At 49.6% G+C, this 27,135-nt stretch overlaps 2 protein-coding genes across 2 annotated transcripts; one reads left to right on the top strand and one right to left on the bottom strand.

Annotated features, from left to right (window-relative positions):
* The first annotated feature begins 10,466 nt into the window (after positions 1-10,466).
* On the top strand, positions 10,467-12,594 carry PCBD1 (pterin-4 alpha-carbinolamine dehydratase 1). The gene is made up of 4 exons (XM_026045037.1): positions 10,467-10,505; positions 11,116-11,247; positions 11,622-11,702; positions 12,181-12,594. The coding sequence occupies exons 1-4, from the start codon at positions 10,503-10,505 to the stop codon at positions 12,277-12,279; spliced, it is 315 nt and encodes a 104-aa protein (XP_025900822.1). The 5' UTR covers positions 10,467-10,502; the 3' UTR covers positions 12,280-12,594.
* An 899-nt stretch (positions 12,595-13,493) lies between these two features.
* On the bottom strand, positions 13,494-26,235 carry SGPL1 (sphingosine-1-phosphate lyase 1). The gene is made up of 14 exons (XM_026045055.1): positions 26,227-26,235; positions 24,548-24,713; positions 23,749-23,816; positions 22,661-22,808; positions 21,868-21,947; positions 20,805-20,933; positions 18,323-18,411; positions 17,902-18,007; positions 17,405-17,503; positions 17,013-17,162; positions 16,625-16,863; positions 16,368-16,514; positions 15,964-16,084; positions 13,494-15,876 (listed from the first exon to the last, which is right to left on the bottom strand). Exons 1-14 carry the CDS (start codon positions 26,233-26,235, stop codon positions 15,736-15,738), a joined length of 1,692 nt encoding a protein of 563 aa, XP_025900840.1. The 3' UTR covers positions 13,494-15,735.
* Positions 26,236-27,135: the final 900 nt, after the last annotated feature.

The following is a 27,135-nucleotide window of genomic DNA, read 5'->3' as shown; positions in this document are numbered from 1 at the left end:
GTCCTTGGTGGCCACAGGAGGCCCAATGGTCTCAGAGGAACACAAGGCCACTGAGGAGGCAGGCCACATTGGTGCCTTTGCAAGGGCAAGAGCCGAGTGTGTTGCAGTAGAGGACTCCCTTCTCCCGAGACACGAAGTCACCAGGACACCTTTTTCTTTGCAGAGGGGGCAGAAAGCCTCAAGAAAGCAAGACATTCCCACAGTGGATGTGCTTAGGGATCCCTTTGAGGAGGTTATCAACTGACCAATTCTCCCAGCCAATTAATTTATCAATAGGCTAAATAGCAAGCAAGCAGTGCCGGCTGGCCGCAGAGTGTCCGCTCCACCAGCGGCGCACGCTCTAGTACRAGAGGCTGCTTCTTTACTGCACTGGCGCCCAGAAGTCGCCTCCCTCTTTCCGTTCTTCTCTCTGGTATTTTGCAATACTTCTCTCTCCTTGTTGCTAGGGGTCCCTGAGGCCTCCTGGTGCTCTTYGATGAAGGCCGCTCTTCTTCCTCCGCACTCTGCACATGCTTCCATTTCCTGCGCTTGTTCATCTGGTGCTGTCTCAGAGTGACACTGCATCTTTGTGCTATCGTGCACTCCCAGTGTACGACACTTGCCATAAGCCTGTTCTTTGACAGCTTCTCCCGCAAATTACCACCTGTTGATCACAATCCCCCGTTTTCTCTTTTCCTCATATTTGTAATTGGCGATTCTAGTTGAAGTACAGCATACTGAGCTGCACTCAAGGGTTCATTGTTTAGGGCTTATATTTGTTTTGTCATGTACCAGACCTTCATATATAGTATAATTAKAAGCAACAGACACAACACCACCAAAGCTAGTAAAACTGCAATTGGATGGAACATGCRGTTAAAAATTCCGGTCGCTGTCGGCGACCATCCAAAAAGGGGATCCCACCAACGGTGTTCCCCAACTTTCTTTGCTCTTTAAGACACGATGTCGTTGACCTTTTCATCTTCCTCATGGTTCTGCACATGCTCCTCTCTGAGTTATATGACTTCTTGCGGCTTTGGCCTCATCCAGATATTATGCTCACGTGGTATCTTGTACTAACAACTCGCGACATTTCATTCTTGACATAAGGGTTTGTTCTGCAAGCCTGTTCTGCTTATTACAGCTTGTTTTGTGGCCTCACCTGTGGGTGTTCGTGCGGACTCCCTGGGCCTCCATGCAGAGCCGGACCCCCGGGCCCCGCGCTCAGTCGTGCAGCCTCCTCRSGCCTCCGGGCACAGCTGGGCCCCACATGCCCTGTCGGTTTTCATGTGTCCTCCTCGCGCCTCCATGCGCAGCTGGCCCTCCAACCCCTGACGGCTTTTGTGCAGCCTCCCCGGCCCTCCGTCCGCAGCTTTTACTTCCCTATCCCAGCCTGCCTTTTGGAGAAGAATCCACATTAAAAAGCTCCTAAAACATAACACATTCCACATTTCCCATCTTCCTCCAAGCAGCACATCACCTTCCCCTGTTGAACCCCAAATTTTTGGGCTCAGGCATATTAAAATAGAAAAATGCATTTTTTTTCAAGTCATTTCTTTAGTATTACAGTACTTCAGTACTTTTTGAGGGTACAAACCTGAAGATTCCGACACACATCCTTCCAAGAACACCTTGTCCTCAACCATCACACAGGCTTACTCTAGCCAAGTCGACCTCAGAACCACCTGGAACCTGTTGACAACAGCAACATAGGGATATTTACTTCTCTATGCAGTGTTTTTTCAAGGATTTTTTAAAAAACACTCTTAGAAAAATGTTGACTTTACAAACAACGCTGCAACTTGGAGCAACCTGATACATACCATCCTGGTTTACATATGTGTTTTAAGGCTTCTCTGGCCAGCCTGCTTTGAAAAGTTACATAAATCAGTGCATTTGCATCTGCATGAGCTAACAGGAAACCTTCCAGTTAGCACTTGTGCATGTCAGAGATGCACTCCACCCCCACCTGTCCCCCATCTCCGGGATGGGACCGCAGCAGTCGTCATATCCAATCACCTTGATAATCCATCTAATTTAATACCCTCTCCGCAGTARTACCCCGCACCAGCTGCTGCAGAGGAATATTTAACACTCCTTCTAATTGACAGTGATGGAACAGCTCCACCACGAGGAGCACGTCTCCTCCGTGGCCATGGCAGAGCTGCCCCTTCCCCAAAGCACTCCATCATTTATATTTTTATCCACACTAACACACCTGCAGATGCTCTAATTTGCAGAAATCGGCTACGTGTGAAGACCTGGAAGTATCCTGGGGCAATGAGTTTTGCAAGTTAACTAGTTAACCGAGTATGCAAGACACTGCCTCTTAACTGAAATATCACAGGAAAGTGAGAGCATGGGTTTCCTGGCCAGGGTCATCATGCTCACCTTGTATGCCCCCATCATGTCCTTTTTCACTCTCCTGGGTGAAACATGCTTAGCAAGGAGGACAATTAAAAAAAAAAAAAAAAAAAGGGGCAGCTTAAAAGAAAACCATGACACCTGCCAATGCACAGGAGTCTTCTCTTGCCTCTCACTGCTGCCAGCTCTGCCCAGACCTGTTGCCTACACTAGGTTGCCCTTGCTGCAGAGATGCCAGGCGAGCTGGACCATCTCCTCCATCCCAACGGGATGCTGCGGTGCTCCCACAGCAGGCAGCAGGGCTGGCTCTAGAGKTCAGCCTTTCCTCTGTGACGGGGAAATTTGCAGCGCGATTAAAATGAAATGTTGACGTCCACGTTCCATGTTGAAATATTGATGGAAAGAGGCATAAAGCATTTGCACCTGGAAAGCATCCATTCAAACCTATTGAATCTTCTCCCTTCCCTAGTGCCCTACACCTAACACTAGAGAGAGGGCTGCAATACTCAGGAGTGGTGAAAAAGACGGCAAATCCCCTCTTTATGGGGGGTTTCAGTAAAATACTTATAGCTGCCATAAGGAGGAAGCTGGTTGAGTCCATCAGTTGCATTTACCTGCTGGTGTGATTTTAGGGGCCTTCAACCAGGCACAGTTTGGCCAAACAGGAGTCTTACTCCATTCTTACTTCAGGAGGAGTGGGGACAAGGGGGGAAAGAAGAGGAAATACTCGGAGAGCTCTTTAATTAATGATCTAATTATGGCACAAGCTAACACAGGCCTTTGCCATGGTTGCAGAAAACCCGCCCGAAGCGCATTTGCCGCGGGACACGGCCTCCAGAAGGAGCAAAATCCCCATTCCCAGCTCCTTCCCGCCGGAGARGAGACTTCGGCATCTATCAAGCCTTGGGGAAGGGAAACAGGGACAGCAACCAGCTCGGAGAAGGGGGAGGGAAACATCGCCAGGATCCAGCGGGAGAATCAAAAAGAGCTTCACTTCACTTCACTTACTCGCCTTTTCCTTTTGCTCTGTCAAATCAATTAATGAGCGGCGATGGCGACCCAACCATCTGCGCTGCCACCCAACGGGATCCCTCCTTCCCCTATTCCAACATGTTCGCTTTCCTCCTGGACCATTCCCTTGTGGTCATCGTGATCATGGACACAAGGAGTCCTTCCAGGAGGAGAGAGGACCATGTTGTCCCATAAGCATCCAATAAAGTGAAGCAAAAGCTGCAAATAACAGAAACAAACCCAACAAAACGCAACATTTAAAAGTTAGCTGGTTGGAAGAGTTAATAGCTACATATGCTCCAGGAAAAAAAAATCATTTCATTTTTAGGTTTGATTCTATTTTGGCATAGACACATGGGATTTATACAAGAGAACCATTCTTTTTCTGCAAGATGAATTTTTATATTTTATGTTTCCTTTAAAAATAATTCACTCATTGCAAGGCAACAAAACATTTCCTGAAGTCCCCCCATTTACTATTTACTCAGCAGAATATAACAGCAGGAGAGATCTGCAGAAAATTAAACATATGCACACGCTAAGAAAAACAGTAAGTGATAGATAACACTCAATGAAATTTTATGTGACCGATAGCTGTTTCTGGATATGTGATTTAAAGGTTGCATCAAACATCTGAAGGTTTAGCTAATCACTCTATAAATAATGTACTGGGGGTTTCAAACAGGCTCCTTGTGTAAGGCTTCTCAGCAGATACAAACATGCATCAACAGGGGTGACTCTTGAGTGAGTGCTATGGGAAGAGAAAAAATTCCTAGAAACATGACTGGAAAAGCTGAGAGAGAAGGAAAAAAAGATATCCTCAAAGCCTGTTTTGCATTATTTACCAAAAGCAGACCCAAAGGCTCTCCCCGCTCCAAGGAGTGCCACCATTTGCCAAGGTTTATGCGTTGCCTGACTGCATTGGCTTCCCAAGTGATGGGATTTGACATGGAAAAAGCCTGGAAGGCCTCTGGGCAGGATCTACACAAACCAGGAGGGCAAATCTAAGCGCTGGGCATTTCAAAAGCTTTCAGGCCACTTTCCTCTTGAAGGTGATCACAGAATATTCAAGGTTGGAAGGGACCTCTAGARATCATCTAGTCCAACCTTCCCGCTCTAGCRGGCACACCCAGAGCATGCGGCACAGGGCGGCATCCAGGCRGGTTTTGAAGACCTCCACAGAAGGAGACTCCACAACCTCCCTGGGCAGCCTGTTCCACTGCTCTGTCACCCTMACAGTRAAGAAGTTGCTCCTCACCTGGAGACAGAACTTCCTGTGCTCCAGCTTATGGCCATTACCCCTCGTCCTRTCACTGGCCACCAGTGAAAACAGCTCGTCCTCCCTGCATTCTCCCTTCCTGAACTTATACATATTAATCATATCCTCTGAGCCTTCTCTTCTCCAGGGAAAACAGGCCCAGCTCACTCAGCCTCTCCTCATACAAGAGATGTTCCATTCCCTTAATCATCTTAGTTGCTCTTCTCTGGACCCTCTCSAGAAGCTCCACATCCCTCTTATACTGGGGAGCCCAGAACTGCACACAGTAYTCCAGTGATGTTGAAATCCCATCAGTAGGACGTGGTCTCTATGGAATCGTGGGCTCTTTGGGCAGCACGGAACATACCTCGGCACGGCGTGCGATGGATGATGGGAGCAGGGAGCTGGCACTGCTGCTCAGACAGCCGAGTTCTTCAAAGCTTGGCCTTTCTCTTCCTTTTTTTACCCCCACCTCCAGTGGGTAGAAAAAGATGTTTCAGTAGAAAGAGGTTAACAGGACCAAACCCACCACCTTTCGGGATGCTCGCAGAGCAGAGGACCACATCACCTCTAAGCGTGGGAGACCAACCTCAGCATCGCAGGAGATCGCTAAGATGTGCTGCGTCTTTTAGCTCCTTATTCAAAATAACATCAATCTGACAAAAGGAGGGATTACTTTAATTTCAATAGAAGCCAACTCCAACAACAGAGTAAAGAAATGAGAACCCTTCCCACCCACTGATGCCTCACACACACATAGAGGGTTGGAAGAGCATTGGTTTATGTTGGCTTTCAGAGAGGTCACTTGAAAGGCAAGATAACGCCACAGATGAGCGAGGACCGTGATTCCCTCCCAGCAATGGCTTGTCGCCGTTCCCAGGAAAACACCAGGTGTTCAGCAAGGTCAGAGGCAAAGAGGTTATCAAGGTCTTGCAAGCAGCCCAAAGCCTTCCTGGTTTGAGGCTGTGCAGAAGATTTTGGCCAGCATAGAGCTGCCTTGGGGGGCCTGCAGCTACACAGCTGGCTAAGTTACTTAAGCACAGGGGAAGGTAATTCAGACATCGATAAGTATTGATCTTCACTTTCTTCCTTCTTGACCTGAGAGGCATTCTCAGATTATTTACAAAATGAGCATACTTATAGGTTATCTATCGGCTTTTAAAGAGGATCCTGCCTTTTATTTTTCCCCCACTAAGGATAATGCCTTGGGACAAGGAGGGGAGCTGAAGTTCCTGCCCATCTCTTCAACCCATGTGCAACAAGGAATAAAAAGAGACTGGAAAGGTCAGTTTTCACCAAGATGACAGAGGGGCTAGACAAGAAACTGTCCTTTTACTGTCACTCAGGGCTGCTCTTCCTAGCATCAAAATCCAAGTGCTAATGAAGGTAGATGGGTCCATCCACGCAGTTGGGCCCTGGATACTGATGAAAGTTATTTAATGGTCAAGAGCTGTCGGGGGAGCACTGATTAATTAGCAGAGTCAGAAGGAGAGTGACTAATGAGAGGTCCACTTGGTCAGGAAGCATGTCTGGACGGAAGGTGATGCAACCATAGGCTCCAGGCATTGATGTAACCATAGGCACCTGCATTGCAGGTGGCAAAGGCAGCAACTCCTCCCCAAGGGTCCCTCGGCATCTCCACCTCTTGCCAGGGTGGATGCACCCAGGATGAGCTGCTATGGGGCCCAGGAGTGCTCAGGGAGGAGCTTTCACTGAAAAATGGGTGCTCAAACGCCCCTGAGGAGCCAGGTTCTCCGTTTCCTTCTGTTTCCTACCTGCATAAATAAGACTTCCCCCTCTTAAGCTGCTCAGAGCAGGAAATCTCCCCATGCACAAAAAAAAAAAAAAAAAAAAAAAAAAAAGGCTCTTCTATATTACCATAAAACAAATGGGGAGAAAAGAATTAGCAAAACTGACCCCGGGAAAGGAGAGTTGCACTTAAGATAAGCTTGCTGCCTGGAGAGGTACAGGGAATTATGATGAAGTAGCTGTATCACATATACACACGCATTTGTTAGAGCAAATACTGACACAGCTCGGATACCTTGACAGCTCCACAGAGTAAGATTAATTTGCAAGCACTGAAAATCATCTTGGTGGAAGGCTTGGGAGTAAAAATTATCCAGCCAATCTGACAGAGTGGTCATAATTTCAGTGTCTAATGCCCCGGTAATGCCTCAGCCACAAATTGTTGTTCTGCAGCAGCAGAAAGCAGAGGTCTTAATGCTTTTTGTTGACACGGCAGACTTAATCATCAGCTATAGTGATTTGGAAAATAAAGACAGCCCCTTTGCACCATCTTTACTGCCAGGGAAGACACAGGCACAAGTCAAAGAGGAGAAAGGTCCTTGCCTGCTTTCTGGGTTGTTGAAGTTTCCTCCAAGCTCTGAAACACCCGCTCTGCAGTTCTATAAAAGACTTTCTGCACTCTAAAGCAGAGCTAAATCCTGCAGCAGTGCAAATGAAAATGAATAAAAGAATAGAAAGCAGTAAACTATTTCTTCCTCTTAGGCTAGACACAGAGCAGATCTCAGGTTGCCCCTTAAATGTCATCAGGGATGGTAATGCAAAGAAAGGGAAAGCCTTGCACCAAAATCATTCCTGACGGCTGTTTATTTCCCACCAGTGAATTGCATCCAAAACATGACCCAGAACCACCTCAGCTCTACAAGGTCTGTTCTTTTTCAGTTTGTAGCCCCTGTGGAAAGTATTTCACAAAATCATTCAATGAAAACTAAGTGCCGCCACTAGAAACAGGAGCCTTAARTTCCAGTCCACACCAGCCTCAAGCAGAAATCTGGGAAAAGTCCACATCGGAGCCATGCTCACCCAACACAGTTATGACCAAGGGCTTCTGATAACAGCTGATTCCTAGAGTGAAAGACTCCCTGTTCCTCCTTCCAGGGCAACCAGCAAGTCTTTTTTCCACAGCAAAATCCTCCTCGCCAGCATTGCTGTTTGCAACCCTGTCACTCAAGTCACCACAACGCAGCAGGTAGCTCACACTGTAGGCTGCTCCCAGCTATCTCATCATGGGACGTGAGGTCTGAGATACCAACACAGGGCATCAAGTGCCACCAAGCAACACCCCACAAGAGCTCACTTGGCTCCCCTGGATGGTCCCAGACCATCCAGGAGCCCCTGGTACATGCAAAAGGGCCACCCTAGTCCACAGAACCAGGCAAACCACCAGCATTAACCATCCTCCCCCAGTGGAGCCCAAAATGCCTCTGCAGACAGAGTTGTCCAGGAGAGAGCAGAGACAGCTGGAATTAAAGCACAGCTCCCTTTCCATCTAGCACATTGAATTCTAGCCTAGATGTGCAGTCCGGGCTGCAAATCGGTACCAGTTTGTGGTATTTCATCTCTTCCCTTCCTACCCAACCAGCCCAAAAAACACTTTATCCTCATGCTTTGAAGCAAGCTACTGCCTTACTTAGTTTGCTACCTGCAATGGGGGAAGCACACTGGTATTACAGTTCCTTAGGGTGATGTGTACACTGTTTTCCCATTAATTTTTATTCTGCTTCAAACAAACAGTGCAGACAGCACGGGCCAGTGGTCATTCCCACTAACGGTGCAAACGAGCAAAGCAGATGAATTCAGTTTGCAAGAGGCAGCACACGCTCATTAGACCAGGCAGAAAGAGGTGATGCTATAAATAAGAGTAACCTCACCAGAAAGGATGTGCTAATGTTAACAGGGAAGAGAAGAAAACAAAAACAGCGCTCCCCATGCATGAATTTCACGTGCTAGTCTCTTCCACGATGGTTTGATCAGACTTGGGCAAAAAAAAATACGGAAAACTTGCCAATATATCCTCCAGTTCCAGCACCATGCCCCATCTCTGGATATTGCACTGGTGCTTCCATCAGTGTAATGCACTTGATCCAGCTCACCCAGCACCCTTCTGGGAGAGATAGAAATGAAGCTAAGCAGCCGCTGGGYGCCCCAACAAACTCCCACACACAACCTGTGGGGGACAAGCACACCAAGCAACCAGACTGTTTACCACACAAAGTAGTAATTATAAAGAAAAGGATCACTCCATTACTGCTCTCAGCTCTGAGACAGAGGAAGAAAAAAAAATCTACAAAACTACTCCCAAAAACAGAGGTGGAAAATCTAATTCACAGGTCAGCTCTGCTAGAGAGCAAATATCACAGACTTGAGCACCGTTCTCTCCAGTAATCTCACCCTGTTCCCCAGGCCATACTCTACCTGTCTCTGCTCCCAAGTATCGCCATCCCCCTAGCTCAGCATCTCCTTGTCCCCATTCCCTTATCATCATTGCCTTTACCTTATAAAAAATCAGCTCCTCTTCCTCCTTCCTTTCTTCCTTGGGAGATACCTCAAGTGAGCAGGGGCTTCAAGCCTAGTCAAGGTGAGAACAAGAGAAAGGAGTTGAACTGAAACTGATGCTCCCAAAATCTGAAATGAGAAAACTGAAAATAAAATCAAGGACTTCCAGGACTTAAGAATATGAATAGCAGCCAAAGACCTGTAGTAACACAGCTCAGGAGACACCCTATATGCCACCCTACCTCTTGTGTACCTATAGGAGCATACACCTTGGGAGTTATGATAAGATGCTACCACATAAATGCACCAAGCAAGTTCAAAAGCTACTAGGGCAATTTAGACTTGCGAAGTCAGGGAAAAAAAAAAAAAATCAAGGAGCCTTCCTCTTCCATCTCCCCTGTTTGGCCACACACCCTCAGTAGAACAACAGCTCAAGGGGTTGCTTATTCCCACATCAAACAACTTCACTGCGAAGATCCACCACGTTGGTTCCCAGGTGCTGTATGGTTTTCACATAACTGTGACTGGGAGAACAAGCTTTCAAGGAGAGGACAGACGTGGCTCAGATGGCACCCAGGCATCTTGTCCCAGCAGGAGCAGGGGACACCTTTGAGGAGATGTTTCTCTGAGCTAATCATGCCAGCAACCTCTTCTCATGGTGGATGGGCTCCTGAAAGCCCCAGCTCTGCACCCTGCACACAAGAGGCTGCAATTCAGGGAGTTCTCCAGTTTCTCAGCCTTTTCCTGACCTCTAGTGACAAGAAGTGGTTGTTACAACAGYCACATCTTAATGCGCAGGGCCCAAATCCAACCTGTTCAGCAACGAACCTCAAATTAGGATGGCAATTAAGGAAACAAGTTAATATAGGAGGGCCYCCCTGCAGCAGGCCCCAGCTTTCTCCAAGCTTCCCTGGTTTCATGATTGAGCTGTTCCCAARTGGACAACACAAAGGCTAGGGAGAAGGTATTTTTGATATCTTACCTTCCCATGGGCAAAACACAAGCTGTGGCCTTAGTACGATCTTACCAGCGTGTCTCAGACCATGGAGCAAAATCCCATGGATGCTGAGAACTGTACTTGTGACACCAGTAGCTGACAGCCATCGGACACCTTAGTCATCTCATAGTACTTGGTTTTAAGGACAACCCAGGAGTCACCAAGAGCAACATTATCCCAGTGTAACTCATGCCTAGAAGATTTCAAATCCATATTTCTCAAAGCCATGTTTCTCCACACACAGGCTGCCCCTTCCATGTTCCCTTGCTCCAGACCCAGACACGAGCTTTGAAAACAGGTCTCTAGCAAATTCCCCAGGCACTGGAGCTGGTGGCCAAGCAGACATTCCCCACCAGCCACAACGCAGGAGCACCGGTCCCGTCACAGGAGCTACCTCCAAGCCGGCTCCTAGGACACGGGGCCTGCATCCAGGGCCTCACGCCAGGGCCGGCCGGGAGCGCAGGGGGACGCGGGGTGGCCCGGGGGTGGACCCGGCCTCCTCACCACGCCTCCCGCGGCCACAACGGCCACGGCTGCCACTGCTACCGCACTCGGCGCACAGCACCGCGAGGGAGCCGCYGTCCCCGCGCCATGGTAAGCGGCCGCGGAGCGCGCGGGGAGGCGGCGGCGGGAGGGCAGAGGCGGTTAATGGGTAACGCCAGGATCCAACGTCTGGGCTGCAGGAAGGCGGAAAGAAGAGCAGTAATTGCACAGCCATAGTGACGTTTTTGTGTGTTTTCATGGAGCAGGAGGATCAGTGTGGGGCTTGATCCGGGCCCGTGGGCAACAAGGGGGCCACCAGCAGCCCTGTCCACGCTATCCCAGTTGCCAAGGGACCCGGAGGCAGCTCGTTGGGCTGTGGCAGCAGGGCAAGGGCCACGGCTTTATTGTACCGAGCTGTGTTTGTTGTTCAGCCTACCTGAGCCCCGCGTTGGGGACCTTCCGCCACCACTGCCCTGGAAATAAAAACCCTTCTGATTGGGGCGGGTGGCTCTGCAAACTCCAAAAGCAAAGCRGCTTGGATACACACATGTATTATATACATAAACATATGCATTATACATAAATACGTATTTGTATTTGCACATACACTCTCCATGATGTTCCAAATGGCTCTGCTTGCCCACATAACCCATGGGACGCCTCCATCACCGGAGCACTYGCTCCACGTTACCTCCACTCCCCTTTCCAACCCCATCCGCAGGCAGGGAAAGCCCATCGCCTGAGCACGGAGGAGAGGGAGCAGCTGCTGCCGAACCTGCGTGCTGTGGGCTGGAACGAGGTGGAGGGGCGAGACGCCATCTACAAGGAGTTCCACTTCAAGGACTTCAACCGGGTATGGGCAGCATCACCAAGCTCAGYGGTGGGGGCAAGGAAAACATGGCATGATGTGTGTGTGGGGGGGTCCCTTTTGCATGGCTCGGGCATAGAAATCCTGCTCTGTTTCCCTTGGAGGGGGATGGTTGAGCAAGGTAACACTGCTGGGACACCGAAGGACTCGACCAGCACATGATTTGGTTTGAGTGGAGTCTCTTCTGAGAAGAAAACCCTGAGAAATCCTCCAAAAGCAGCAAAAACCTAGCCTTGCATCTGCTTTACTTCCTAGCAATACCAGGAGGGAAATCACCGATAACAGATTGAAAAAAAAAAAATCCAAGAATAAGCTAGACAAAGTTCAGGACTAACTTTTCTTCTTAATGCCCTGGACAGGCCTTTGGCTTCATGACCCGAGTGGCTCTGCAGGCAGAGAAGCTGGACCACCACCCCGAGTGGTTCAATGTGTACAATAAGGTGAGAAATGTGGATGTGGGGACCATCGGGGCTCTTCAGGGTGCAGCTCCCATTCAGCAGAGATGGAAAAGCCCTGAGAGCAGCAGCAGCTTTTCCTCTCAGATGCTCTTCCCTTTGCATATTGCAGGTGGCTGGTGACTACTGCACACAGGTCCTCTCCTCCCTTCTGGCTTTCTGGCCAGCTCAACTTGCAGGCTGCCAACAGGTCACTTAAGTCACTACCAGAAAGGGCTGGGGAAGCTCTAGTTTGGGTACAGAGCATGGAAGTGGGGCACAGTGAGATAAGGGAAGAGTCATTGCCCCCACCAGGCTCCAGCTGCCACCAGGCATTGCTCCCACCTTGAGATGCCATCAACAAGCCTGCAGAAAGTGACAGCACTACCTGCTCCATGGTGTGACAGCTGCCATGGGGGAACTGCACAGGGAGAACCCACTCCCATCCTTCCTGCCAGCAACACTTGCTCTCTGTCTGCCTTAGGTTCACATCACCTTGAGCACCCACGAATGCGGTGGCTTGTCCGAGCGAGACATCAATTTGGCCAGTTTCATAGAGCAGGTCGCAGCATCTCTATCCTGACCGGAGAGGAGCACAAAGGCCAAATCAACCCAAAACGACGTCCTGCATCTCACCCAGAGCCTTCACCCTGCGCTCCAAGCTGCTGGTGGACCCGGATAGTGCAGGCCATCTGGCATCCCACCACAATCCCTTGCTTCATCCGATGTAGACCCTTCTCCTGCAGAGGGGAGGCGACTGCTTCGCACCCCTCTAAGCCTGACCTTGTCCCATGCAATGTGCAATTTGGTTATTGCCGTAACCTTCCTCGAGCAGTATTAAAACCAGGCACTGGGAGCTCACCCCTACGGTAACGGGCTTTTTGGGAGAGAACCAGGGTTTACAATAAAGTTCCTGGCTAACCTGACATCAATTTGGAYGCTCCTTTTTTTCAGAATTATGGCAGTTGTTTTTTCCAAGCCAGGCATTGGCTTGGCTCCTCTCTCCAGCAGGAAGCAGGGCCTGAAAGAAAATTAGATTATTAAAGCACCGCCTAAAAAGCCAGAGCAGATGCAGCACAAGAAGTTCATGCTAAACAAGCATACCTACCATACTTAAGGCAAAAAAAAATAAATAAATAAAAAGCAGGTAAAGGACAACCAGAAGGCAGGAAAGCAGTTCAGGTTTGGCCAGAAGCTGATTACAGTGGGCTAACCTCCGCACAGAGGTTCTGGGTGGATTTGGGGCTGCCAGACCCTCACTCCAGGCACACAGTAACTCAGCAATTACACGCAGGGGCACTCAAAGCACCACTCTCCAAAGCACAGACCAGGCTGCCTGTGAGGGGTCCCCATCTAGTCAATGGGCATTCAAACAGAAAAAGGTTCAACAAGTCTATATGGCTAAATGTACCATTTCTTTAATGCAAACCAGGCTCTCTGTCACCATCTCTTCAGTTATTTCAGCCCATGATTTACACAGTGGCAAACGAGAGCGATACAGATTATTGCCATCAGGTGAACTCTTGCCCCAGAAGTTCATTAAGAATAAGTCAATGCCGACCCCCTTCCCACAAATCATCAGTGCAGGTGAAATAACATGGCATGAAGGACATCTCTTCTTGGTCCATCTCACTGGATACTCTTCAGTCCGGTACCCGGGAGCACCCAGCTTYCTTGAGAGTGCTTTGTACAGGTCATGACTCCAACGTGCCACTTGCTAAGCCAAATCAGCCAGAAATCTTGCAGGATTTAGCAGCCAGGACCTTCCCTCCAAGCCCAAAGTAACACCCTAGGTTCAGAGCATAATTCAGTCCATAAAATTCTTCTTTTAAACAACTGTACAGCCTCTTAGTCTCATCATTTTTCTAAGACCAGGTGGCATGGTCAAGGAGATGCAGATTACATGAGATGGCAAGGGTGAACAAAGCTACACAGTGAAGTACAGGGGTCTCCTCCTGACCACAGGAAGATGACATTTACAGTAGAGAACAAATGCACATAAAACAATCCGCAAGTATTACTAGTAGGCAAAGCCCAGAATGGAGTACATCAACTTGCAAACATCTTCAAATACATTCAGAAATGTGAAATGGAGCACTGATCCATCAAGTCCATCTGCTTCCTCAGAGGAGGACACAAGTAGGGAAGGGAAGRGTGTTTCCCCCATCCCTATTCCAACTGTTCCCCTCCCCAGCCCTTCTTTTAAAGCAGAAAGAGACCATTTCCCTGCTTTGTTTTCCAAATCTCAGCGAAAACCCTCACAGCAGCCAGACGCTGCAGAATCCCTTTCCAAATCACAACACCACCAGTCACATTGGCAAGATGTGAACAGAATAATCAGCTCCAGCACTAATGCTGGCCACCCAAGCTGGTAACACCAGCAAGAGCGTCTGCTTTCAAAAGGGCTTTCAAAAGAGACAAAAATACTGCCAGCAATTGAATGAGACGGGAGGTGGCCAAAAACACAACAGCACTGAAGAACAATCCTGTTAAAAAGCAAATATTCCTCCCTGCAGGCATGGGGCCCAAGGCTGCCCTTGATTAAGCAACCCTCCCATGCAGAATGAGTGTTGTGCAAGCCTGTGTTCCAGCTGGGCCAAGTCAACAAGGCTCAGCAGAGGGCTCACAGAAGCTGGGAAGGAAGGCACAGGGAAGCCCTGGAGGAAGAACCCACCACTAGCACACAGCTCCATGGACTCCAGTGGGTCCTCAAGGCCTCACAAGTTGTGCTGTTGAAGCTCTCGTAGCAAAAATAGTGGAGGAAAAAATAGGAAGGGTGAGCACCCAAGGCTCAGATTCCTCACAATGTGCTTCCTACCACCTGCCTTCCAGCATCTCTGCAATATTGTGAAGGGGCTTGGCTCAATACGCCTATAATCCTACCTTATGGGCAAGCGTGCTTTACTGGCGGCCAGTCTGCCCTGGAGGTTATTCTCAACCTAGTACCATAAGGAAAGGACTGCAAACGTTGCAGTCTGAACCCCCCAGCCCCACAGAAAGCCGGGGAGCATCAAGGCACAGTGGTGAATGCCCTCTTGAGAACGTGCCTTAAAAGAATCAGTGCAAAGAGCAGGCAGCGATTGCTACTTTCTATTACAAAAAGTCACCTTTTCATACTAAAAGATGTTAGGAAAAAAGTCAACTTTGGCGCCGTATGTTTGTGTACAAAGTCCGCAGCCACAGGACACACCAGGGCTCAACCGACTCCACTACAGCATTGAGACAGTGCTAAAGCTTCACATKACGAACAGCAGGATCGCTGTTCTGCACATCCCTTTGGACCCATGCAGCAGCAATCCAGGTGGCAAGCACATGTGTTCTAGGAGAGGCAATAAAGCAAAGCAGATGCCAAGTACCTATGACTTGGAGTACCATCCAGTACCTCCTCCTGTACCACCCGCTTGCTTCCAATTCCTGCTGCTATTCAAGGGGTTCCAGAAGAGGATTCTGCCCTTTTTTTTTTCCCCTCTTCCCTCCAACAGATCTGAGATCTCTTGAGGGGGGTATTTTTTAAAGACTCCCTGACCACCTTTCTTTTGCCAGTTCATGAACTCTGCATCACACAGATACAAGGCTCCTAGCTAAGCCCATTCAATGCAGTAGCTTGGAGGAATACTCAGAAAACAAAACATACAATTTATTTTCTACCTTCTGGGAAGGTCGATGCTTTGGGACACAACGTCAGACTAGAATCTACCCCTTGGCCAGACAATGGCCAAATATAAGGTCTGAAGAGAAGAACAGCGAGGAACCAAGCAACATGTAGAAAACCTGAGGAATTTGGAATCGTGGAATGACCATTCAGCTCACCATCCATAATCCTGCTGCAAACGGGTAGGGGGAAGAGAAGAGCCCTAAAACTGAAGTTGGGCATGAAAATAACACAGATTTCTCAGCAGACACAGGTGGGGAAGGAGGGTTCCAAGCTGCCATCAGACCTGCACTTGTGGGAACTAAGACCTACTGCCATCTCTGCCCCCAAAACAACATTGGAGCCACCCCGGCACCAGCGGGAAAGGCCCCAATCGCAGCACTACGGTCAGCGGTGACTAGGAGAGCCGTTCATGTGCTTGTCGCTGCAAGGAGCATCTGTGCTGTAGAGACCATCCAGGAAGGCCAGGGAAATCTCCGCTACCAAGCTCCGGTCCGGGATGGACTGGGCCATGCCATAGATGGCTCCCTATGGAGAGGGAAAGAGCACGTTACCACCGCAAGGAAACCCGCATCACTCCACGCAACCCTCTCTGCCCAAACATGCCCTCCTTACCATGCCCGTGGTCTTGGCGTGGACGTCCTTCATGATCTCCTCGACACCGTGTTTGACGTCTTTCAAGAAGTGGTCGGCGACCCCCGGCCGCGTGTGCAGCTGTGTAATGCAAAGGTGGATGCTGGACAGGCCGGAGAGAAGGCAGAGAGAGGTTAGCCACCATGCCGAGCACGCGCCACGCTCRCCCTCATCTCCCTGCCCTTCCTCTCCAGCCAAGGGCATCCATAGGGACACAACTGCCAGCCATACAAGGAGAATCCTTGGCAAACACTCAGTTTACRTCAGGCTGGAGATCACTGAAAACAAGGAGAGCTACATGGTCCAAAGAGGACCACCTCGCAGATCCAGGCTACACACGTCACTCCACTGGTCTACAACAGCTCCCACCATGACCACAAACTCACCTCGGTGGGAACTGTAGGATGTTCAGGTTCCAGCCTTTTGCCGACAAAAAATTGGATAATCGATAAATGTCAAAAGTGTCCGAGCCAATGGAGAGCACAGATACCTCAGGCTTCCCAAAAATGAAGATGCTGTCAATTTTTCTCAGCCTTGAAACAACAGGGAAGAGGGAAAAAAAGCAGATCAGAGTTACAGGATTGGGAGGAGGGGTCCAGAATGGGGTTAAAGAGTGTGATCAAAAGCTGAGCCACGGACATACTCCAATTCGAGGTAGCGAGTTGTTGTGATGATCCTTTTGGTGGCCTCCACRTAGCCAGATTCACCGATGTGCATCAGGGTGGCCCAGCACGCGGCAATGATGCCGCCCGGCCGCGAGCCCGCTATGGTGGGGGAAGCGTAGATGCCCCCCTGCCAGTCGGGCGCCACGAAGTACTGGTAGCTCCTGTATGTCTTGTCACTGTAGAGCACCACGGAGGAGCCCTTGGGAGCGTAGCCGTACTGCAAGAGGAACACATGGCACCATGACATGGCACATAGTGTGACCGTCCCTGAGATGTCCTACACCTGAAGGCTGCAGCAAGTCAGGGAGGTGGGAAATTGCTCCCCCAAAACAAAAGCACTGCAAGAGCTTCCTCTGCCCTCCTCACCTTGTGGGTGTCGGCAGAAATGCTGGTGACACCTTTCACACGGAAGTCAAAGCGGTGCTTCAGAGGGAAGCCGGCCTTCTCCATGAAGGCGATGAGGAAGCCACCCAGACAGGCATCCACATGGAAGGGGATCTTGTATTCCACTGCCAGCTGGGGACAAGCAGGAGGTTCAGGTGAGTAACACRGAGCCAGGAATGGCAATGAGCTACAGAGCTAGGCTCTAGTTCACACATACATACACAGAGCTTCAGAAGAAGCTCACAGCAGTTTAAGGCATGTCCACACCACCCTGCGTGCAGGGTGTCAAGTTTTACAACCTACCCCACCCTCCCACTGCAGTGGGATATACCCCTTTTAGTGTTATAGCCCGCAGAAGCCATGGGGTGTCCTACCTTGGCTACATCTTCAATGGGGTCCATAATGCCATGGGGGAATTGGGGAGCAGAGCAGACCAGCAGGGCTGTGTTTTTTGAAATGGCTTTCCTCATGGCCTGAAGGTTTAACGAGAAAAGAAAGATGACCACACTCCACTTGCCAAGTCCCCCCCCCCAAAAAAAAAAAAAAAAAAGAAAGTTCTTAAACAAGCCAATACTAAAGAGCCCATAGAAACCAAGGTAGCAAGCTGCAAGCATCAGCAGACATTGACCGAGTCATTTAACTCCTCTGCTTGGAAACACTGCAACATTCTGGTCACCCAAAAGACATGGGACAAACAGATGACTTCCATCCATACTATAAGACTTTATAGACAGCAGTGCACATTTATTCTTATGGCTTTTCTTTAGTTCCAGGAAGCATAGCTTATCTCCTCTTTCTACCCAGCACTAAGGCAGATGCCTGCTAAGTTGATATCTCCTACATGCCGCTTGTCTCTCCCCAAAAGCAGTACCTGAACATCCACTTCCATGCTCTTGGTCAGGGGGATTTGGACCATCTTGAGCCCGAAGTAGTGCGCTGCCTTGTCAAAGGCTGCGTGGGCGCTCATCGGCACCAACCTAGGGAAGGAGCAGATGCCAAGCTGCAGAAGACACATGAACTGAGCAGATGAACACCACAGTGTTTCATCTCCCTTGTTTTCCCCTCAGAAGCAGTTAACCAGAGAAGCAAATTTGAGGCACCACTTAGGAAAAGACGCACACGAGCGTGAGCAAATCCCACACTAGCAGTGTAATATGTGCCCTGCCTGTGCTCAGTCCTTCCAACACTGAAGAGATGCTAAGGAGCTACGAAATGAAGGAAAATTGGGGTCTGGGCAGTCACCTCTGCTCAAACTAAGCCGCAAGAGCCTCCCAAGGGGAGGTATCACGTACATTTCTGGGCGTCTGATACCCTTCTCGTATGCCAGGTCCCTGTATGCCTTGCAGGCCATCAGGATGCTCTCGGTGCCCCCAGACGTCACCTGCGGGGAAGGAGCAAGAAGGAAAAAAGAAGTCACCTACATGGATGTTATGGAAGAGAAGGGAAGACAATAAAAGATGCTGCCCGGAGACATGGCAGAAATGTACAGATTTGCAGGGATCGAACAGGTTTGCACCGTTGAACAGCCCAAGGCACATTTCTAATGTCCGGTTTGAAGGGGCGTATTAAGTGAAGGGGGGAAGAAGCGACCCAAAGGCCAGAGAAGAGGCTGCAGCAGGGCTGGCTGGCAGGGCAGCCCGTGCTYGGTGCGCAGGAGCGTGTCACAGCTCCCCCGGCGGCTCGCGCCAAGCACATGGAAGCGGCGCGGCCGGCTCGGCGCCGGGGCACCTCGGCGGGGGAGCAGGGGGTGGACGAGCCCTGGAGTGTGGCCAGGACGCGGTGCGGGGCCAGCGCAAGGCTGGGGTTTGCTCTCCCTCCAGYGGCAAAACGCCATGGAAGCTCAAAGAGAGCGACAAATGCAGGCACAGAGATGAGGAACCACAGCTAGAGGGAAACCACACGCCGCGTTTGTCCCCGTCACGAGCCACGCCGGAGCCACGTGCAAGTGACTCTCACCACGGCCAAACCTGTCCTGCTTTTGGGAATCAACAGCTGTTGCAAGGGAAAAAGAATAAGGCTATGGATGGTAAGTAGATGGCAGCAGGAACAGTGTCCTGAGGATCTTGTGTGTGCAACACATGCAGGAGGCAGACGAACACCTTCACCTGCTCCTCGTTTCTTTGGTTTCGCAAAGGGGAAGCGAGCACAGGGTGAGGAAAGTGCTCCTAAAGCCGCTTCATCCATCCCATTGCTTGCTCCCTGCAACCCCAACCCTCTGCAACTCCAGCATTAACACAGCAATACAAGTTATGGGCCCAGCTCTGGTTTCCTTGGCAAGGCTGCCTTCACTTCCCTGCCAGTGTYACACACCCTCAGTTAGCAAAATACACTGCATTTTTTCCCCCAGCCACCACAGCTGCAGATAAACTCTTCAGAAACACCAGCAAGGAGTATCTGCCTTCAGGGACCATCAGGACACACGGACAGGAGTCGGACAAGCAGTGACAGGGACATCAAATCCAGGGGACAGGGAGGTGACTACACACACACACACACACACACACACACACACACACACACACACACCACTTCTCAGTATTTCAGGAGGGGGAAAAACCCACGGGTTTGTTCCGATTTGCAGCAATGTGAGAGTCGTATCAGCCGTAGTCCCCACACCTCCTCCCCTGCCTCTCCACCACGCACAGGCTCCCCTGGTCACCYGCGAGCCCGAAGGGCTGCGTGGGAGGAAGGTGCAGCGAGGAGGCTTGTTTGGACATGATAATTACAGGGCTACAATTAACGTGGTGCTTCCGCCCCGCCAACTTTTCACCCCTCCCTCTGACCACTTCCCCCTTTGCTCAGCTCCTGCTGGCATTTCAGCTCCGCGGCCTGGTCTTCCGCAGGGCAGGGAGGACGAAGGAGCAGAGGAAGAGTGGAAGTGCCCAGAGAGCTCGTGCCGAGCTTCCCGTGCTGGCCGTGACCACGTTGCCCCGCGGAGCAGCTTTGCTCCTCTTACGCAATTTGATTTGCGGCTYTCAGCCGAGGCTGACGCTTTTACAACACGCGCTTTGCACAACAAAACCCGCGCACGTCTCGGGCTCCAGCGGGCAAAGGTCCCTGCGCGGGTGAGAGGCGTCACGCCACCACCGCCGTATCCGTCCGCATCTCTGCTGTGGGCTGAGAGGAGCTGCAGCAGCCTCTGCCCTCCCCGCAAAGGACCCAGCCTGTGCTCTCGGCACTGCAAGGCAACAGGAGCAAGGGACAGGTTTAAATACTTTCCAGAGGCAGTCAAGCAYATTCAGTCTCCAAATTGGAGGGTGCGACCTCCGGCCATCCAAGGARTCACGTCCTGTACTCCCAGTCATACACCAGCTGAGTTCAGCCTTCGGTTCAGTGGCAGTTTGGCCCAAATTACCCCTATTAAAAAGTCCTTCTGGCACCTCCCTGCTTAACACCACCAAGCTCCCAGCCCTCGAGTTAACCCATTCAAGGCCAGCTCGMCCTGCCAGCTCTTGGATCACTGTCCTATAAAGTCTTCTGCCTTTCCCAGCCTTCTCCCTCCCCAACATATTTACACAGGACAGTCACTTCATGCCCAACCCCTGTAAAGTCCCTTCTGAGCTTTTCTTGCAAAAGCAAGTACTTCTCAGCAAGTYATTGACCAACCAGCACGCATAGCTCGAGCACTTTGTCAGCAGATGACAGCCTCGCTGTCCCATGCACCACAAAAAAAGGGGAAGGGAAAGGACTTGGCCTGAAGAGCTCATAATCCTTATCAGAGAGATAAAGCAAGAGCACAGATGTGCACGGGCCACTTGAGTGCAGGCTACTCACAGCACCACAGGAGTTGGGGCCCCCGTTGAAGAGCGTGCAGGCAATCCTCACCACCTCCGCTTCCATCTTCCTCAAACCTGGGAATATATCCGGATGGAGAGGGTTACTCCAGGCAAACTCCTCGTACACCTTCAAGAAAAGGAGACAGAAAGTCAGCCTCGTTGGGGAAGCTCTGGGTTACCASAAAAGAGGTCCAGATTTGGGAATTCACCATGAGCTCACAAGAAAACTAGACCAACAAACTGCACTGGGCCCCAGCAAGTTCAAGATCTGCAGTACTTATCCTGCTAAAAATAAAGCCCACAAGCTGGGAAGCTACAGTCGGAGAAAATATATTTGTTTTTCTAGGACACTTGAGGCTCCGCAATTGTTAAACAGCAAAGCAATATTGCTTGCTGTGCAGACAGGTTTAATGACTTAGCTAAAGGAGTGTTATACCAGACGTATACACACGCTATTGTTGCTTTACACAGCGCAGGTTGGCATGCAGCTCCCCAGAACTTACTTGGCAGAACCAGTTTTCAAGGAAGGCCACAGGCAGGAGGAAAAACACAGCGGCAACCAAAGTGAACTCACTACAGCTGTTATAAAAACTTGCTTCCAGGATCAAGAAAGTTAGTTTTCCCTTTCCAGCAGGGAAGTTTTTGAAGCAGGTTATGTTTACAAGCAGACCTTGGTGCTGCTGAGATTGTTTTTGCCTATCTCAAAGGGAAAGTTCCCARCTAGGTAAACAGGGCTAACAAAGACTTCACCACACAGTGATGCCAAAACACACTGCAAACTTACTTTGTTTGTGTTTTTTTAGTATTTATTTTTGGTCAAGTCAAGAGAAACTCAGCTTTGTTCAGGAAAAAGTTGCCTCAATCCCAAGCCCCAGAGCATCTCCATAACGGARTAACAGGATGTATAGTCACAGCAAACTGCTGCTAAGTCACATTTATCAGATGGCCCTGCTGAAGGTGACCTACAGCAATTTTATGACCCCTTCTTGAAGGGCTTTGGGCCRCCCTGAAGGTCCTTAAGGTATCTGCAGGTGCCACATTGGACCACTTGACGTCCTTACCCTCACGAGCAGACGGGTGAGCTTCTCTTCGCCGCTGTACACGGTCCCCGAGACTTTGCCCTCCTCCCAGCGTATGTCACCTGAAAGAGCAGTCAGGARAGCACGTGGCTTGTGATCACAGCCCTTCCCAGAGAGCTCCTAATCAAGAAAGCTGCTGTCCACACAGCTGGCATCACATCACCCCGGGTACATTAGGCAGAACAGCATCAACTTTGGAGGGGGAAGAGTGAGAAGAAGGGGTAATAAAAGAGGAAAGAAGGAAGTTGAGGGGAAAAACCCACACAGATGGAAGACCACCCCCCAAAAACATGATTTTCCATAGCAGAAGTAACAGCTATACGGGTTGAGGCACTGATTTGCAGCAGTRCAGCACTTCAAAGTAAGCTTTAGACACCGCTTGTGTGGACTCGAGCCAGGGGAATGCCATRGCTTTGTCATCCTTCAAGGGAGTTTTTGAAAGACAAACCAGTAGGATGTTAAGTGACCCAGGCCTTGGAAATTCCCTAAAATACTGTTTGGAAGATTTTTTTTAAATAATTTGGGACTTTTCTAGAAAGCTCAATTTTGGTAAAAGCCAACCATCCAGGTAATTGCTCAGAAATTCACAAACTTGCATGTAGTTGCAAGTTGCAAGTCGGTCACTTGCAAAAATGAGACAGGCACACATTTGCAGGTGGGGGACACCAAGAAAGAAATGGTTACAGTGAAACCATCTGCAGGAGAGGCTGAAGCTCATCATATTCAGTGCAGGAATCAGGACCACCTTGTCAGGAGCACCAGCACGTGGCCATACCTTTCGAGCTGTACTCTTTCATCTTCTCAAGCACTTCAGACTGGCTCATGCCTAGCTCCGGCAGCGCTTTGATATAGTCCTTCTCATCCCTGAGAAAGGACAAGCTGGAGGTGATATCAACCAGGGCTTCATCAATCTTCTTTTGAATCTACAAAAAAAAGGGAAGCGCTATCATCAGCAGAGTTGGTCGCCTGTCACATACCCTGCACAGGTCCTACAAGGCCAGAAGGCCTGGATYTCTCCTCAAATCACCTTCCTACAGTCTTCCTCCAGAGCCACAAGACAACCCGGCTAGGAGGACGTTATCAGCTCAGGGAACTTTTGGACATTGGAACGCCTCAAAGTCAAGGCCTCCTGAAGGTCTGAACTGATCAGCCTGAACTGATAGGCTGCCTGGACCTGACCCCCATCTAAGACAACACTTAAAGCTATCTATACATTAAGCAGAAGGACAGTCATCAGGTGCAACACTATCATTGACCAGGAAAAACAAACCAGAGTGTTAATGACTTAACGATCAGGAAATAAGTGCTAAAGAACGCTGACATTCATAGGTCCAAGTTTTCATGTAGAAATCACCTCCCAGACCCTGAGGCCTGCCTCGCTTTAATGATTACACGAGCTCCTGATATCTCTATAATGCTAACTGTGCTATAATGCTAACTGCTGCTCCCGGAGAGCTGAGCTCTGGGTTTATTGTGGCCAGTCATCAGATCAAAAATTATCCTTCTGGGTTGCACAACAGAGGCCCGGCTCTTTCATTGCTCAAGAATAAGACATTGTTTGAGCATAACAGCCCCGGTCCCGTCCCACTCTCCCATGAATCGGGTTATTTTCCTGAAAACCAATGAGAAGACATCAGACAATCTCGTGACCACACTTGCTGATTAAGGGCTACAGAGTGATGGCAACTCCATTTTTTGGGGATAATATCAGTGTTTCCCTCATCATCTTTTATCTTTTCATCAAACCACGTGGCAGCAGAAGACCCTCCAGATACACATTCTTGGATAGCTCTCCAAGACAGAGCTATGCAGGTTGAGGCAAGGACCCCGGATAATATTAAGAAAAGCAGTTAAAGTACTTACAACCGTCCCAACAAAAGGTGTTTTCCGCAAGAGCTTGAAGAACTTTTTCTTCATTCGGGATGTTAAACCTGGAACAGAAGCTTTKTGAGCTGTTGAAGTAGCACCACTGCAGACCCCAGAGCTCAGCATTTCTGTGGGAAATTTCTGAGGGAAATTTCTGCAACAGGCGGAGTCAGATATGCCGAACACYGGAAAACTCCTGGGGTAACTTTAAAGGCAGCAATGGAAACAGGATAACAGGGCTTGGTTTTCTTTTTTTTTTTTTTTGGTCACTAAAATGCTTTTGCAGGTCCTCTGGGTATTTCAGCCCAACAGAGAACAGAAATCACCCCACACAGGGACAGGGGCTGAAAAAAAAACACAATTATCTCAAACATCCTGAGCATGAAATGCACTTCCAGCACCAAACCAGAAGCAGCCTCCACCCTGGGAGGAGGAACAACAGAGCTGGAGCTACCCTGTGTTTTGCTCTAGCTACCTGGTCAGGAGACCCCAGCTCCTGGATCATTTTTCCCCAGGTTGTGAGCCAGAAGAGGGCTTTTTGGCATGGAAATTACTCAGTCGGGAGCTCAAGGGAGACAAAAAGCAGGGGCAGAAATGGAGGAACATTCCCGGCAAGCCCACCACACCCTTGGGAGGAATTGGGAAGCTGGTTAACCAAACAAGCCCTAACCCTAGTTTGGAAAAGGGGTCATTAACACTAACCAGCCGACAGCACAAGGCCTGTTTTGGTCTCCTTGCTTCCTCTTCCCCACCCCACCACGAAGCCCTGCGAAAATCCCCTGTTTCGGATACTCACTCTCGGCCTGGAAGAGGAAGCCATGTAGCCAGAGCGCAGCAAGAGTGGACGCGACCGTCAGCGCAATCAGCTGCCAGGGCTCGAGCCCCTCGCAGCGCACGTTCACGAAGCTCTTCGCTCTCTCCCAGCACATCTGGAGGATCTCCTTGTAGGGGGTGATGCCATCCTAGAGGAAGGAAAGTGCAGTGGCTCATACTAGGAAACAGCCATGCTCAAACGCACGTGGACAGGGCRTTGGAAACTCCTGCAAACTGCCTCCCATGCATCTACCGTCTATTGAAAAGTGACTTTCAGCATGCAGACCACTCACTTGGTTTAATTCCTATATACAAGGGGCAGAAGAGAGCTCTCCATCTCCAGTACAGCTCCAGAGACTAAATACTCAGAGAAGGGCAAGAGGGTGCAAGAGAGGTGTCCCCATTCCCCAGGTGTCACCAAACAGGTCCATCCAGGCACCCCTCGATTAGATTTTTGAGCAAGATGCAAGCAGTTTYGCGAGTTCAAGACCTAACCACAAGATCCCCAGCAAAGGGAAGGCTGCAGAGAYCCAGGCTGCTGGAAGAAAAGAGGTTTAAGAAGCCCAGCAAAATCACGGTGTAACCATGCAACCACAATTATGATGTTAAAGCAGTGATTAGTACAGGGCAGGGCCAAGGAGCCAATCAATAGCATCAAAGCATGTTCYCTTCAAGCCTTTAAGAGCAGGGTGGGGGAATCTGGGGGGGACATAAGGATGAAGGCCATTTCCCTCAAAAACAGTTATTCAGCAAGGTCAATACCCTGGAAAAAGATTCCCTCTGGAGCTGAGAAGACTCTGAGTAAGCACATGTTGYATGGAGTTGTATGGAAAAAATATTTTGAGCTCTTGTTGTCTGATACAGACAAAAGCTCCCGAGTTCTACCCCATTCTTAAGCTGCTTCAGGCTATTCCCAACCCATCTCCATTTTTAACATCCAACCAAACCAGCAAACCAATTTGGGAAAAAAAAATATCAAAATACACATAATGCCAGAAATAAGGGAAAAAAATAACCCCGTTATAGATTACTACGGATGAAAAAAATGGACCAAAATTGGGCAAGAACATTTCTGCTCCTCAGGAGCAGCCACATGCAGCTCCGAGGTGGCAAATTAGCACCCGTTTCCTTGGCATGGGGCAGTTTAAAAGGACGCCAGCTATTTGGGCCACATAAACCACGGCAATTAGGAAACGTCAGAGCCCATGCCCAGTCCCACCAGGCAGCGGCCACAAGGCCGATTTAAGTTTTGGATCTGGAGCGAGACCTGCTGGCTCCAACTAACCCCAGGCACTTATTGAGTTTCATTGCGTTTGCTCTGTCTTAAGAGGGGGGAGAAAAAAGCAAACAGGGAGGGAATGTTTAATGTGCAGAAGCCAACAGCAATGACTTCAGCTTATGGGAGCTAAAGCCCGGCCATCATCCAGCTCCAAAACTGCACTTAAGAGGATGCAAGCGGAGYCACTAATGCATTGGTTTCTTCTTTGCTGTTCTCAACTGATGGCAGGAAAATGCTGTGGTATCAAGAATAGAGCAGTGCATTTAATTCACCGCTCCTCACCCCCAAAATTTAAGATATTATAAGTTGTAGGCCCCAAACCAAAACATTACATCTTAGGCCTAAATCACACGAGGCAAGTAATACATCTGACAAGAGCTCACCTCACTCATGGATGTAGACAGAAGCCCCCCACCACTTCCACATCCTGCTATGAAATTACATGTTCCTCCCCACAAAAAAATCACTCCCTTTCCCAGAGATGGGGGGAAAAGGAAATAAATGCACTTATCTGGACCCAGCCAAGCTGCATGGTGCCCACAAGAAATCTTGTGTGCTGTAACAGGAAGCATCCACACAGCCCCAGACCCTTGCACTGCCAGCTCCTAGGCTAAGCATTCGGTATTTTTATAGTGCTTCTTTCCCCAAAGTATTCAGTAAGGTGAGACTTCAGCTTTCTGAATTACCAAGTCCTGGAAGATCCAGTGGTTGTATTTAAGCATAGTCTATTTTTACAACATCTCTCAAGTTGAGCTAGAGGCGATGACTGGGCCCGATTGCAACGCCGCATTTAAGATGCGATTCCATGCAATATCCCAGCTGCAACGCCACATTTAGGATGTAATTCCAYGGCCTGCACTTCTGTGAAGGCATTGCAAAGAAAAAGCTTCTCCTTCCCATTGCGTCAGAGAGGATGAGTTATTTTTTCTTTAAAAGCATCTTCCCCCAACAAAAAACAACCCAACTTCATGAGACACAGCATTACTCCAAAATCTGTTTGGGAGACAATTTTAAGTACATTAAAAAAAAAATGTGAGAAAAATCTCCACTCGGGGATTYTTTCTTAATTCCCAGGGCATCAGGGCAGAGCCTGTTATTAGAGGAAGGGCTAATTGCTGTGATTAGGCCGTGCAATATCCCTCGGTGCCGACACCGGCGCAATCGGCGAGTCCAGGAGCTCGCCGCSCGGACTGGGGACACATCCTTGGGACTTCACTCCCGACGGCCGCCCACCTAGCAGAGCCGCTTGGGGGACAGCGCTGGGAGAAGAGGAGAGGGAAGGAAAAGGGGGG

This window comes from Nothoprocta perdicaria, unplaced genomic scaffold (assembly GCF_003342845.1).
Source record: "Nothoprocta perdicaria isolate Ctin4 unplaced genomic scaffold, notPer1 scaffold_397, whole genome shotgun sequence".
Lineage (NCBI taxonomy): Eukaryota > Metazoa > Chordata > Aves > Tinamiformes > Tinamidae > Nothoprocta > Nothoprocta perdicaria.
Note: the sequence above shows the minus strand (reverse complement) of the source record. Positions and strands in the feature narration are given on the sequence as shown.

Bases quoted from the DNA above. Each gene is read 5' to 3' on its own strand.
- PCBD1 (XM_026045037.1), top strand. The intron at 11,248-11,621 runs GTATGGGCAGCA...TGCCCTGGACAG, and splicing joins ACTTCAAGGACTTCAACCGG to GCCTTTGGCTTCATGACCCG. The intron at 11,703-12,180 runs GTGAGAAATGTG...TGTCTGCCTTAG, and splicing joins GGTTCAATGTGTACAATAAG to GTTCACATCACCTTGAGCAC.